Source organism: Cariama cristata, unplaced genomic scaffold (assembly GCF_000690535.1).
Source record: "Cariama cristata isolate BGI_N322 unplaced genomic scaffold, ASM69053v1 scaffold539, whole genome shotgun sequence".
In the NCBI taxonomy this organism is placed as follows: domain Eukaryota; kingdom Metazoa; phylum Chordata; class Aves; order Cariamiformes; family Cariamidae; genus Cariama; species Cariama cristata.
Genome location: NW_009637197.1, coordinates 1,996 through 14,403, shown reverse-complemented (window position 1 = coordinate 14,403; position 12,408 = coordinate 1,996). Strand labels below are relative to the sequence as shown.

Genomic DNA, 12,408 nt, shown 5'->3' with positions numbered 1-12,408 from the left:
TTAATTTTCACCCAAAATTTTACACTAACACCTATTTCATCTTGGGGACAATAACTGTTTGAGGATGGAAACATCACATCTGCTGCATATTACACACTAACAGTGCTGAATTACAAAGGTGTTGCTCTGTTTTGAGGAAAAGGTAGAGATGGTGGGCATCTATTCTTCTGGGAAGAGTTACTACCCCATATGCAGACTCACTGGGTAAAACACAGCAGCTTATGTAGTACTTGTAGAACATTAAGTACTCCACCTGGTAACATAGCACCTCAACAGTTTACCCACAAACACGTTTTAAAAGCTAGATCCAAATTAAACTGAATACTAAAATCTTCACATCAGGTCCTAAGTGAACAAACAGTTTCTCAGAAATAACAGTTGAAGTCTTCAAAATTCAAGAAAAATACTCTGCTTAGGTTTTTCCACAAGACATTATCACAAAGAGCTCTTTTTAGCAGGTAGACACAGTTCTTCAACAAAACTAGCAGACTTCAGAATACTCCAAAAGAGCAATCTGCAGCTTAGCACCACTCTACCTTAAAGCAGTCCTAGCTCTGATTTCATGAAAAGCCACAATCTCAAAGGAAACAAAACACAACCCAGTAACAAAACCAAAACCAACCACAATCCACCTTTCGGACAAAAAAACCCAAAACTTTTCTGGAGTGAAGCAGTCAAGTGGGAACAGTAAAAGAAGGAATGGCCAGTATAAACTCTAATTAAGGGTGATAGATGGACTTATCAAACAAGCTCATTCTGCTGATTTAATGATTCAGCTTAAACAACTGGGAGTTTTCATCCTGATTTCTGTCAGAGCAAAGTACATCTATCGAGTGTATTTGAAAATCCTGCCTTTTGTAAGGTAATCTTTTGCTCTGCATATAAGAACTACCATGGAATTCAGTCAGGAAGGATACTTTAAAGAAAAGATGATGCTAATTTTGTGGAAAAATCAATCATGGCCTCCAAGAACGCTAGATGCAAACGACTTAATATTTTACTTTGAACAGAATTTTTTTTTTTTTAATATGCCAAGGTAAAGATAAGTACCACAATTTAAGTACTTCCACTTATTTAGCAAAATGCCCTCGCTTCATTTTAAAGATAAATTCATTAAAACAAAAAAAAATAAAAGGTGAAAGAAATCCAAAGCAAAACACAAAATGGTGTGTTTTCAACTTCCGTATAGATTGACCAAATTAAGAAAGAGAATCTGACTCTTCAATAAACCTGTTTGAAGTTGATCATATTTCACAAACAGGTTTCCCGTTTTCCTTGTATAAATTGTGGATCATTAACTTTGAAACTTGCCAGCGTGCAAGATTCATACAATGTATTTGGATATTCATTCATGTCTTTGACCATATGGTACAAGGTTAGCAACAGTTCTCAATAACCACAAGATGTAGGCAGGTCAATTCTATCGTGCTTACTATCACAGCAAATACTTGTTACTAGCTTAAACACTTTAACAGGAATTATTTTCACTCCATCAAGTAACTCCCCATAACTCCAAGAGGAATTTGGAGCTCAGATTACTTACCTGTGAACATAATGCAACTGATGAACTGAATCAATAGCGATCACCATTTCAGCCAAATAAAAACGAGCCATATCTTCAGGTAGTCTGTCCTCAAACTTGCTGAGCAATGTAAGCAGGTCTCCTCCAACATAGTAATCCATAACCAGGTACTATGGAGTGGGAATGATAAAAAGGGGGGAGGGGGGGAAACCAACAATTTGAGTGAATCAGAGACTAAAAACTAATTGAAGCATAAAAATTAAATTACTGCAAAAATTATTATGGACATAAAAAAGCTGACCAAAATATTTAGATGTTCTGAAAACAGTAGCTGGTTCAGCCTCATTTTAATATTTAACCTACTTGAATATTTTTCATATTTATATCTCTCCAAATACAGTAAGCCTCATGACAAAATAGCATCAGCTTCATCCACTGTCCCATCACCAAACATCAAATATTTAGATACTCTGGATTCCCTTATAAAAACAATAACCTTTGATAGAATGCAAAACCAGTAAAGGATTAAAGCACAGACTTATAAAAACGAAAGCAATTGTGTTAACTTGGGATCTCATTTAAGGTCCCTAATTTCTGATGTTTCTCCTTCCCTTTTGTCCTATCATCTTCTTTTCCCATTAAAGAAACAATTTTGGAGAGTAAAGTTTTTAGACTACTCATATTAAAGCAAAGATTGAGAGACTTCCAGTGACTCACAGTACAATTCCAGATATTGTTGACATTGCACACAATACAGGATCTGCCAACATACAACACAAGAAGTCACCTTCTCTAACTGGAATGATGGAGAAAAATACATTTGATTTCTGATTTATTAATGAAACATAAAACCTGCTTGCCATTGAATCAGGTGCAAAGACTTTAAAGAGACCAGAACTTTTCTCCATTTTACTGTATTACGACAGAACAAAATGCCACTTCCTTTAGAGTAATGGTCAAAATGATGGGAAAAAGTAAACTTAAGAAAAGTGGGAAACTCATCATTAGTATCTTCTTAGCTTAGCTTAGCTTGTTTTAATTGTGGAACAGCAACTGGAAGGGCAAATGGCAAACAGAAAAAAAAAAATGAACTAATTATAACTAACAAACTAATTATAAGCAATCTAATTTAACACCCACTGCTATGACATTATTTTCGAACACCATTGTGGACAGATTAATTAGAAAAATTTCCCACTAACGTATGAAGTATCTGAAAGCTTTTGCCTAGAATTCCAACCTCTGCTTCCAGCAAGGCAGAATATATACACATTTGAAGCAGTGACTCTTAACAATAGTGTACAATGAATCACAAATAATAAAAAGTATTAGAGATGCAATAATGATATCCTATTCTGATTCTTTAAAACTTTTATAAAGCAACTTAAAGGGACTTTTTATAATTATTTCCCCTCATTTGTTCAAGTCTTTCCCACCTTCAGGATAAGGTAGGATAACCTGGGCATCCTCATTGATTCCAGGTGCACAAAGAAAGTACAAAATGCATTTCCGCAAAATTTCAAATGTGCTGACAACCAAATTTTCATCTATTGCTTTGTGACATGAATAGTAAACTTCTTAAATTATGCCCACAAGCCTTACACAAGATAAATATCTCCTATTCAGTGGTGCTCCTACACTCCCTCTGAAACAAGATCTACAGTATTAGCTTCTCATGTTTTACAGTTTTAGAAAATACATTAAGCCTTTGGAATATAATATAATGATTATTAACTCATAAACTGTATAGAGACTTGCAAGAGTTTAACTTATTGCTTTGAAAGTATATTGAAAAAACCTCTTAAGATTCTCATAACTGATGTGGGATCTCTGCACTCATTCTTCAGCATTTTTAAAACCAATACAACTCAGTTACTGGATATACCAAGATAACAAAATTTTGGCTCTTACAACATAGGACTCTGCACCTCCCATTTTGCAAGAGCAACACAGTAGCCTCATGACAAGGAAACCTTCAGCTCCTCAAGTATGCCAACACTTTAACTGTAACTCACAGTATTAAGTTCCACACTTGAAGTTAAACACATGTATCAGAATCGAAGCTAAGTTTAACAACTAAATTCTTAATAAAACAATTTGGTCAATACATAGCATCCCATACAATGTCAAATATCTATGTCCTTAAAAAAACGTTGTTGTTTTATAAAAAGCTTTAAAAATACTTTCTAAATGCCCACAATCATCCAGATCTATTCCAGTCTCAAATACCTCTCAAAATACTACTGTATGACAGCACCATCCTTCCAAGAGAAAGAAAAAGCACAGATTTAAGGACATTAAATTCTATTAGCTAGTGGAAGTTTAACACTGGCATTTAATCCTAAATCACAGACTCATTTAGGTTGGAAGAGACCTCTTGAGACCACCTACTCCAACCTCATCTGTTCAAGTATGGTCAGCTAGAGCAGGCTGATGAGGACTGTGTCCAGTTGGGTTTTAAGTATCTCTAAGGACGGAGACTCCACAATTTCTCCAGGTAACATCTTCCAGTGTTTGACAGCCCTCACAGTAAAAAAGTATTTTCTTGTGTTCAGACAAAATTCCATGTGTTTCAGCTTGTGTCCATTGTCTCTCCTGTCCTGTCACTGGGCACTCCTGAGAGGAATCTGGCTCCCTTGTCTTCATTCCCTCCCATCAGGTATTTACACACATCGACAATAACCCCTCCGACCCTTCACTTCTCTGGGCTGAAAAATCCCAGCTCTCTCAGCCTCTCCTTACATGAAAGATGCTCCAGTACCTTAATCATCTTTCTGGCCTTCCTCCAGTAGCTCCATCTCTCTTTTGCACTGGGGAGCCCAGAACTGGACACAAGACTTCAGATGCAGCTGCGTCAGGGTTGAGCAGAGAGGAAGGACCTCCATTGACCTGCTGGCAACACTTTTCCCTGCAGTCCAGAATACTCTTGGCCTTTTTTGCTGTGAGGGTGCATCGCTGGCTTATGGTCAGTTGGTTATCCACCAGGACCACAAGCAAAGCTGCTTTCCAGCCAGCTGGGCCCTACCATGTACTGGGTTTATTTTATTCCACCCCAGATGCAGGACACTGCACTTCCCTTCGTTGAACTTCATGAGATTTCTTTCTGCCAGATCTGTAGTCTGTCGAGGTCCATCTGAACGATGGCACAGTCATCTGGCATGTCAGCCACTTCTCCCTGTTTTTTTATCACCTGCAAACTTGCTGAGGGTGCACTGCATCCCATTGTCTAGGTCATTAATGAAGATGTCGGCCCCAGTATTGAGCCTTGCCGTACACCACCACTGACTGTCCTCCAGCTGGACTTTGTGTCACTGACCACGACCTCCTGGGCCCAGTAGTTCCGATAGTTTTCAATCCACTGCACTGTTGCTTATCTAATGCATACTGTGTCAGCTTGTCTATGATGATGTTATGGCAGATAGTGTCAAAGGCATTACCAAAGTCAAGGTAAACAACCTTTAAAGGCCACTTCTGTTATATTTTATTTTAATAAAAAGCACACAGAGAACTAGTGATACATTCACACTAAAATGATGAAAAACAGTATTACTGATCTTTTCCCCAGCAGGCTGCAAACCTAGCTCCTGTTAGCAGACTATCAAAGATAAAGAACAGAAGCTGCTTTGTGCTTAGTGAAAATAAGGAAACTGGCAAGATTAAAACAAATTCTAGCAGGCTGTTGTAGACTATATAATGTTTTCTTTGAAATACTGTTAATAGTAAGATCAGAATTACATAAAACATGAGACTATTTTTACTGTACATGTTAACAAAGGATGAAGCTGGCTGGGAGGTATTTAAGCCAACAGTTAGATTCACAAATGCAGAGCCCTGTTTCTATATAAATTCCACTGAAATCCATGGATCTCCATGTATCTGAACTGACAGAACAGAAAGCAACATAATGGCAAAAAGCATTGCAATTCTGCAAGAATTCCATGTATAGCACTTCTTTTATTGGACACATTAGGGGAAAAAAAAGATTACATCTACATAGCAGATTTCTTAAAAAAAAAAAACCAAACCATTAGAACTTACTAATGATACAGAATCCAAAGCACAGAGCAATAAAACTCAAATAAGCAAAATATATCAATGTGTAGTTGTTTACTTTTTCACGCATATATATTACCAAAACTGTATCACAATCAAAACATATTTTAAGTGGGAAAGTGGGAAATTTTCCCCATATTAGCTTCTTTTTGCAAGTCTTTCCAAATACTTGAAAACTAAATAACAGTAAATATTAAAGAGACACTCTACAATACAGCTTCCAACTCTTTTTTATGAACATTTAGCGGCATTCTTCCATGCTGCCAGAACATTTTATTGCTTTATGACATCTTAGTGGGTTTAAGTCCTCAAAAAAGCAAAGACCAATCAAAATGAACTGATGTTTCAAAACAGGGCTACTCCCTATTTCTAACTCTAAAACAGTAATCAGCAATGTTAATCACAAAAAAATTAAAGTCAAATAGAAAATTTATGTTAGTAAGTACACTTTTATTTTTATTAATCCAATTAAACTGGAGTGATGATTTATAAGAAAGAAGATGCAGATAGATCAAGGTTTATCAACAAATGCAAAGGGGTTTAAAAAACAAAGCTGCATTCCTGAGATATTTATAGCAAAACTTTAAAAGTTTCTGACCACTATCCAAGCTTCACAATCTTATGCACAAAATCACAGATACTCACATGGTCTGTATGGTCCAGAACACAAAATTAACAAGTAAACAAACTATATTTCTATCTCAAACCACAACTAAGAATCTGCATTTGCATACATATATACATAAAAGCAACACTCACTAAATAGTTTTCATCCTGGAATGCATAATGTAATGTTGTGATCCACTGGTTATCTCCATTCACTAACACATCTCTCTCTTCTCGAAAACAGGCTGTCTGAAGGGGAGAAAAATAATTATAGGCTTTAAGTAAAATATATAAAGAAACATATTTTTGAAGTTAACATTATATTTTGGGGATAAAAATTCAAAACTGCCTCTCAGTTAAAATGTCATTTACTATACTCTGCAAACATGCCAAAATCTATGAAAAACTAGGTATTAGAAAAGTCCACCTTCTCCAAATTTAACCAGTTGTACTTCTCTACATTGTTAAGTGATGCAAATGGAGAAATAAGCTGCTGCTTCCCATTGTCTAAAAATCCCAAGTCAGAATCTTATCTTTTTTGTACATATTGAAATCAAGTATCAATAATGGCAGAATAGCAGTATCGCATTGAAGAAAACAGTCAATGATGGCATTACGCAATTATAACTGCAACAGGAGTTAAAGAACTAGAATCTGGAGTCTTGTGTCATTGTTTTATCTCAAAATGCTGTTAGCTTAGTTTTACACTTGAATTTTCATATAGGCAAGGTTCTTCTTTTCATTTGAAAGTAGCTGCCAGTAACTTCCATGTAGTCATAATCTGATAATCATTAACCAGTTGGGATTTTCTCCACATTTTTGGCTCAGGAAAAGCAGGACAGAATTGAATATTGCTCTTGCCAGACACAAGCTGTTGATAAGACATCCAGGAGGATCTCCTGTCAATGTACTGGAAAGAAACACAGGAGGCAAAAGGTGCCTTCATAGCAAGTGGAACAGAGGAGGAACAAGAACTGCCAAGAAATGCTAAGGAATACCTAAGAGAAGAAGGAGAACACAGGTTCATATGAAACAAAAGAAGACTAAAATGTGAAGAAAATAACCAGCTGGAAAGCAGCAAGGCAGTTAATACAATGGAGGTCTTGCAACCTGCCTCAAGAAGTGAAGAAAGTATCTCAGCAGAAGCAGCCTTGCAGATTGACAGACAAAAATGACCAAACAGACAAGAAGCCAAAAAGAAACTATAGCAAAGAAATATGATAAACATTTTGAAGGGACTGGGTTCTGAACTGAATATTGTAAGAAAACAAAAGGTACCAAATAACAAAATCAACACAATTTTCTTCAGAAAAAGGTCTAATAGACAGTGTAAAAGAAAGAATAATAATTGTATGAGCTTTATTTAGAAGGCAGATGGAGAGTTAGAGAAAAACATAGACCATAATCTCTTCCAGCACACTCTGCTACTTCACAAAGATGTTTCATCGATTTGTACCATGCTCTGTCTCTTCCATCTTAGGGGACAGCTAAATTTACAGGAAATCCAAGCCTTTTCTTTTTACTTTTTCAATTTCATTTCCAAAAACAGTAGGTAAATACCAGACCCCTGACATGGTTATTGTTGGCTGTGAGATCTGGAGAGTGAAGAATGAAAAGCATAATATCATTTTAGACTGAGCTATGCAGAAAAAATACATGCAGTAAAAACGGAGCAAAAAACAACTCCCTCCTCCAGGCAAATACACCACACCAAGTCTTGTTTTGGTGAATACAGTGAGTAAGAATAATGCAGACCAGAAAAAAGAAAGATGGTATTCTTTAATCATAGCACAATGCATGAGATAAATCAGTGAAATCTGAGAAAAAAACAAAACATACTTTAAACAAATACCTTCAAAGGTTATTAAGTGAAAAATGGATTTGGGGGTGGGAGAAGGAGAAAGGAAAATCTTCAGGAGGAAGAAAAGTTGTTCTATGCTTCAGCTTGATTTTTTTCCTTCCTTCTTTGTAAACTCTGACATATTTCAGAGACAGAGATATGATGAACTCTTGTTTTCACAAGGATAAATGACATGTAGTTCTCTACTTGTTATGACACAATTCACAGGATTAGTTACTAAAGAGTTTATATAATTCCACTTGGTTTTGCCATGATTTAACAAAAGACCATGCATTCCTTGAGCACTCTAGTCACCCACCTCTGGGCAGTATGCCTAGAGCTGACACTAACAGCTATTACCACAGTAGATCACAGCCGAGACAGTAACAGCCAGAGAGTCCAAGGGGTTCATGGGCTTTACATTAATTCATAGGGGGGGGGGAAGATGGTAGCAGTGGTTCTTGTAACCACTGTAACATAGCTCAATTAGGTTTTTTTAAAAATAAGTCTTTTTTTTACGCCTTTCATTATTTCAACATTACACTTCATCTTCCCTAGGCACAGTCTCCTCGAATTGTTGGCAGATACCTCCAGAGGTCATCCGATCCAACTCTCTGTCACAGCAAAGCCAACTCAGTGCTATGGTTATATCTATACTGTTATCGTGGCCTTCAACCAGCAAAGAATTTGGGCTGCTCGGCTATTTGGTGCTCATGTCCTCACAGCTCAGAGTTAGCACCTTCCGGGAGTGCTGACCGTTTCCATGCTGCACAATGCTTGTCCTGGTCTCTCCTGAGCCTCATCTGGCACCACCGTGGCATACGTGTAACTGTAAGTGATTGTCAACACTCAGGGTAACAGGTTTGGGAGTTTAACAGCAAGTTGTCACGTACTTTCAGGTACTCCTTGTATCAGTAATGTTCCCAGTTGTACATCACATCTCCGAGTTTTCAACAATGGGAAGTATTTGGAAAACTTCTGCTCTTTATAATACAAAAGAGAACACTAACCTCACAACCTGTATAATTTCATCGTAACAAAGTTTTTGCATACAATTACTGTCAGAGCTTGCAGTCATCAACCTTAATCTGGCATTTGCAAGCCTCTTTGAGTACATACTCCCTTTCTGCTTTTACAAATTACTCCCACTTCCCACAGAGTTGATACAGGGGATATATGAACAATTTATTTCTGCCATTGACATATACACCTACCTATATGCATATCTTGCATTTTTGACTGTATGATTTTCCTGTGGATTTCAGTGTTAGTGCAGCACACTAACAGAGCCAAAATGGGTCATTGTTCCTCGCAGAGGTAACAAGTGAGATGCGTTCATCAGCTTTTAAAAATGACAGGTTAGAGTTGTTGAAGGTCACGCTTTGTAACGCATTTTCACTCCAGACGGTTCTCTTTCCACTGGATACCCATGGGTTACAAATACATGCAAAAACATAGCTGTAATTCTTTTTAGGCTAACGGTTCAGACTTTCAGAAATTCAGTTGGACCCATGGGAAGAGTATTTTTAATACCTTGCATAGAGAAAAATCTTTCAAACCTATTTATAACAGTATTTTAATAGAAAGAAATAGTTTTTAAACAGACTTTAAAAGGGTACATTTAAAAATAGAGTGGAGCTTTATTTCTGGTCTTTTCTTTTTCACTGAAATAGGAAAACTCACACAAATGACATCTGTCTTGGAGAGAAATACCTCTTTGTATCAAGACTAATGCCAGATTGCTCAATATCTGAATAATTCCTGGATAAAGAGGAAACACATTGTGCACACCTAACCACAATCTGCATGCTGTTTATACTTCTTAATGCAGTAACATTTTCAGTAAAAGAGACAGGATGTGCACACATCCGAAATTGGCTTTAATTTGTCTGGATACTTTTTTTTTTTAAAAAGTGTGACAGTTTCCCATTGATCTCATTTCCTAACAAGATATAATCAAAACAGAAATGAAGAAATCAGAATAAACTTGGAAGCAGCTGAATAGCAAGGCAGTCTGAGAGTAACAAAGTAGGAAAAGTAGGATTCTCAAATAAAAACTGAAGTTAGAGATAATTCGATCAGACAAGTTGGAAGAGACACTAAAATAGTGCTTGCACTGTCCAAACTGAAGAAAACCCAGTGGCCAAAGCAATCTGGCCATCTGGCAATCTGTATGTGTAAGCCACTGACTTACACTTTTATGAGTCTATTTTTTAGGCAGTTTATTTTTAGTATGCATAGATGAAGAATTTCAAAGCAGTTTAAAGAGTTAGAAACATGTTCTGTTTAAAATCAATACACAAATCTTCAGGTGTAGACTGCATTTTATAAGTTTATTTCCAAAGGAATCCAGGGAAATGTATTGAGGATTCTACGAAGAGTGGAATCATGTAATGAAAGTAGGAACCCAAAGCAAAGCAGAGCTGGTGAAAGAGCTGTTCCACCTTTTTCAGAACAGAGAATGGACTCAAGATTTAACAAGGAGTTTTTCATCACAAATTTTTGCAGACAGACATTTCCATGAAACATGTACTCAGAATAATTTGAAACTTTTATCTTTCTGATTTTTCCATCTACAAATTGCACCTTGACTAAGTTCTAACTACTGATAAACTAATAGGCTTGGTGAGTTATAGCTCAGTAATTACCCTTCACCATGGAAAATACTTGCTAAAGAACTACATTCCTAACTGGAATGAATGCATTAAAAGATTGCTTGTATAGTCAGTAATTCTTGGGCAATTACAGAAAAGGTATAATGTCTACAACACCCAGCCCCACCTAAGCCAAGATTCCATACCATTTTAACCCTTCTCACGAACTGCCTTAAGTTTATTTTAATATTCATCTTCATATGTCAGTAAGTAGCGAAGCACCTCCTCAATCCCTCTATACACACAGAGTCTTCTGGAAAGAGAAGTAACAATTCAGCACAGTAAGAGGGTACATGATTATTGAAAACATTTCTGAAACCTTACTTCAGCTCTTTTCAGCATCTCCCACTTATTAAGTATCTTCATGGCAAAAACCTTATCTGCATTCTTTAGTTTTACTACTGCAACCTGGAAAAGATAAATGAAAGATAAATAAGTTAAAACATAAATGCATATTGTTTTTACTTTTATGAAACCTTGCAGTTTTGGAGGTTTTTTTCTTCAGTGCTCTGGACACTTAGCTTTACTATCCACACAATACCATACCAGCGCCATCAAGAAAGAGTAACATCACAACAGTACAGGATATTTATTCTGCAAAAGTTCCAAGCCTATTTTAAGCTTTCATTATGTATCACGCTTTCATTATGTATCAGTTTTTCTAGGTGAATGTAGATAAACAACGGTATTTCTCACCATCACACTTCTTGCTCTATCATACAATCATGAAGCTATCATTGGCTGTATGCTTTATGTTCCTGGACTTCAGTCTTACACAATAATTTAAACTACAGAACCACCAAGAAAAGACAACAATGTAGTAGTTTCTAATACAAAATAAACAATGTTTTAGGCTTTAGATACAAATTAGACTGTAGGTTTGCCATAAAACAACTTCCACTCTCATTTCAAATAATGCATTAGACTTTCTTCAATGATATAGTAAAATATTACTTCACGTTTTTCCACATGAAATTCAATGAGCTCTTTATCACATCTGTTGTCAGTGGCAGGGAAACAGGGAAATCCACATCTTCTAAAGAAGGAAAATTTAGGAAACACAACCCTCCCTGCCTCTCATTGCTTCTGAAACATTAGATACCATCGGCCTATGTAATAATAAGTTAACAAAGCCAACCGACACAGTCCTTTTCTGAGAATATTAGTTTTGTTCACCTACAATAAAAGCTATTTTTAGGAAAGAGGGAGGGAAGAAGTTTACACAAACACGTTTTCACAGTTCAGGCTTCCCTGGGTATGGAAAGCTCAGTGTCTTACACAAAGTGCCCATGAAACTGCCACAGACTCAAAGCTGCTGACCAGAACTAGACCAGATCACTACACGACCATCCCAACTATAGAAAAGTTCAACAATCAATATATTTTAACAACCATTCTCCAACTATCCCATTCTGCCTCTTCCCTTTCTAATAAATCTTAAGGCTTAAGCACATGAAAGTTTATTTCTGTGTGCATCTGGTTACAAACCAACTTGCTGTCACACAGATTATCATCATCTCCATCCTGCGGGCCAGTGACAAAAAAATACTAAGGTTGAATCTGACATTCCATCCACCTCTTTCATTATCAGTAAACCAGCTATGTGTGAAGACAGTGATAGCAGGAAAGAAAATACAGGATCAGACAGTTTGAAGAAAGTGTCATGCAAACCTCTTTCAACCATCTTCAAACGTGTCATCAGCTGCAACAGTTTCACGAACGTGGCAAAACCA

At 36.6% G+C, this 12,408-nt stretch overlaps 1 protein-coding gene across 1 annotated transcript in view; it reads right to left on the bottom strand.

The window, feature by feature from the left end:
* CDC42BPA (CDC42 binding protein kinase alpha (DMPK-like)) overlaps positions 1–11,079 on the bottom strand; it is a 117,531-nt gene extending 106,452 nt beyond the window's left edge. Inside the window, exons 1-3 of the mRNA XM_009708185.1 lie at positions 11,000–11,079; positions 6,335–6,430; positions 1,544–1,692 (exon numbers count right to left, since the gene is read on the bottom strand). Of these exons, the coding sequence (XP_009706487.1) occupies positions 1,544–1,692; positions 6,335–6,430; positions 11,000–11,041 (287 nt within the window). The 5' untranslated portion in view covers positions 11,042–11,079. The remainder of the gene's footprint in view (positions 1–1,543; positions 1,693–6,334; positions 6,431–10,999) is intronic.
* Positions 11,080–12,408: the final 1,329 nt, after the last annotated feature.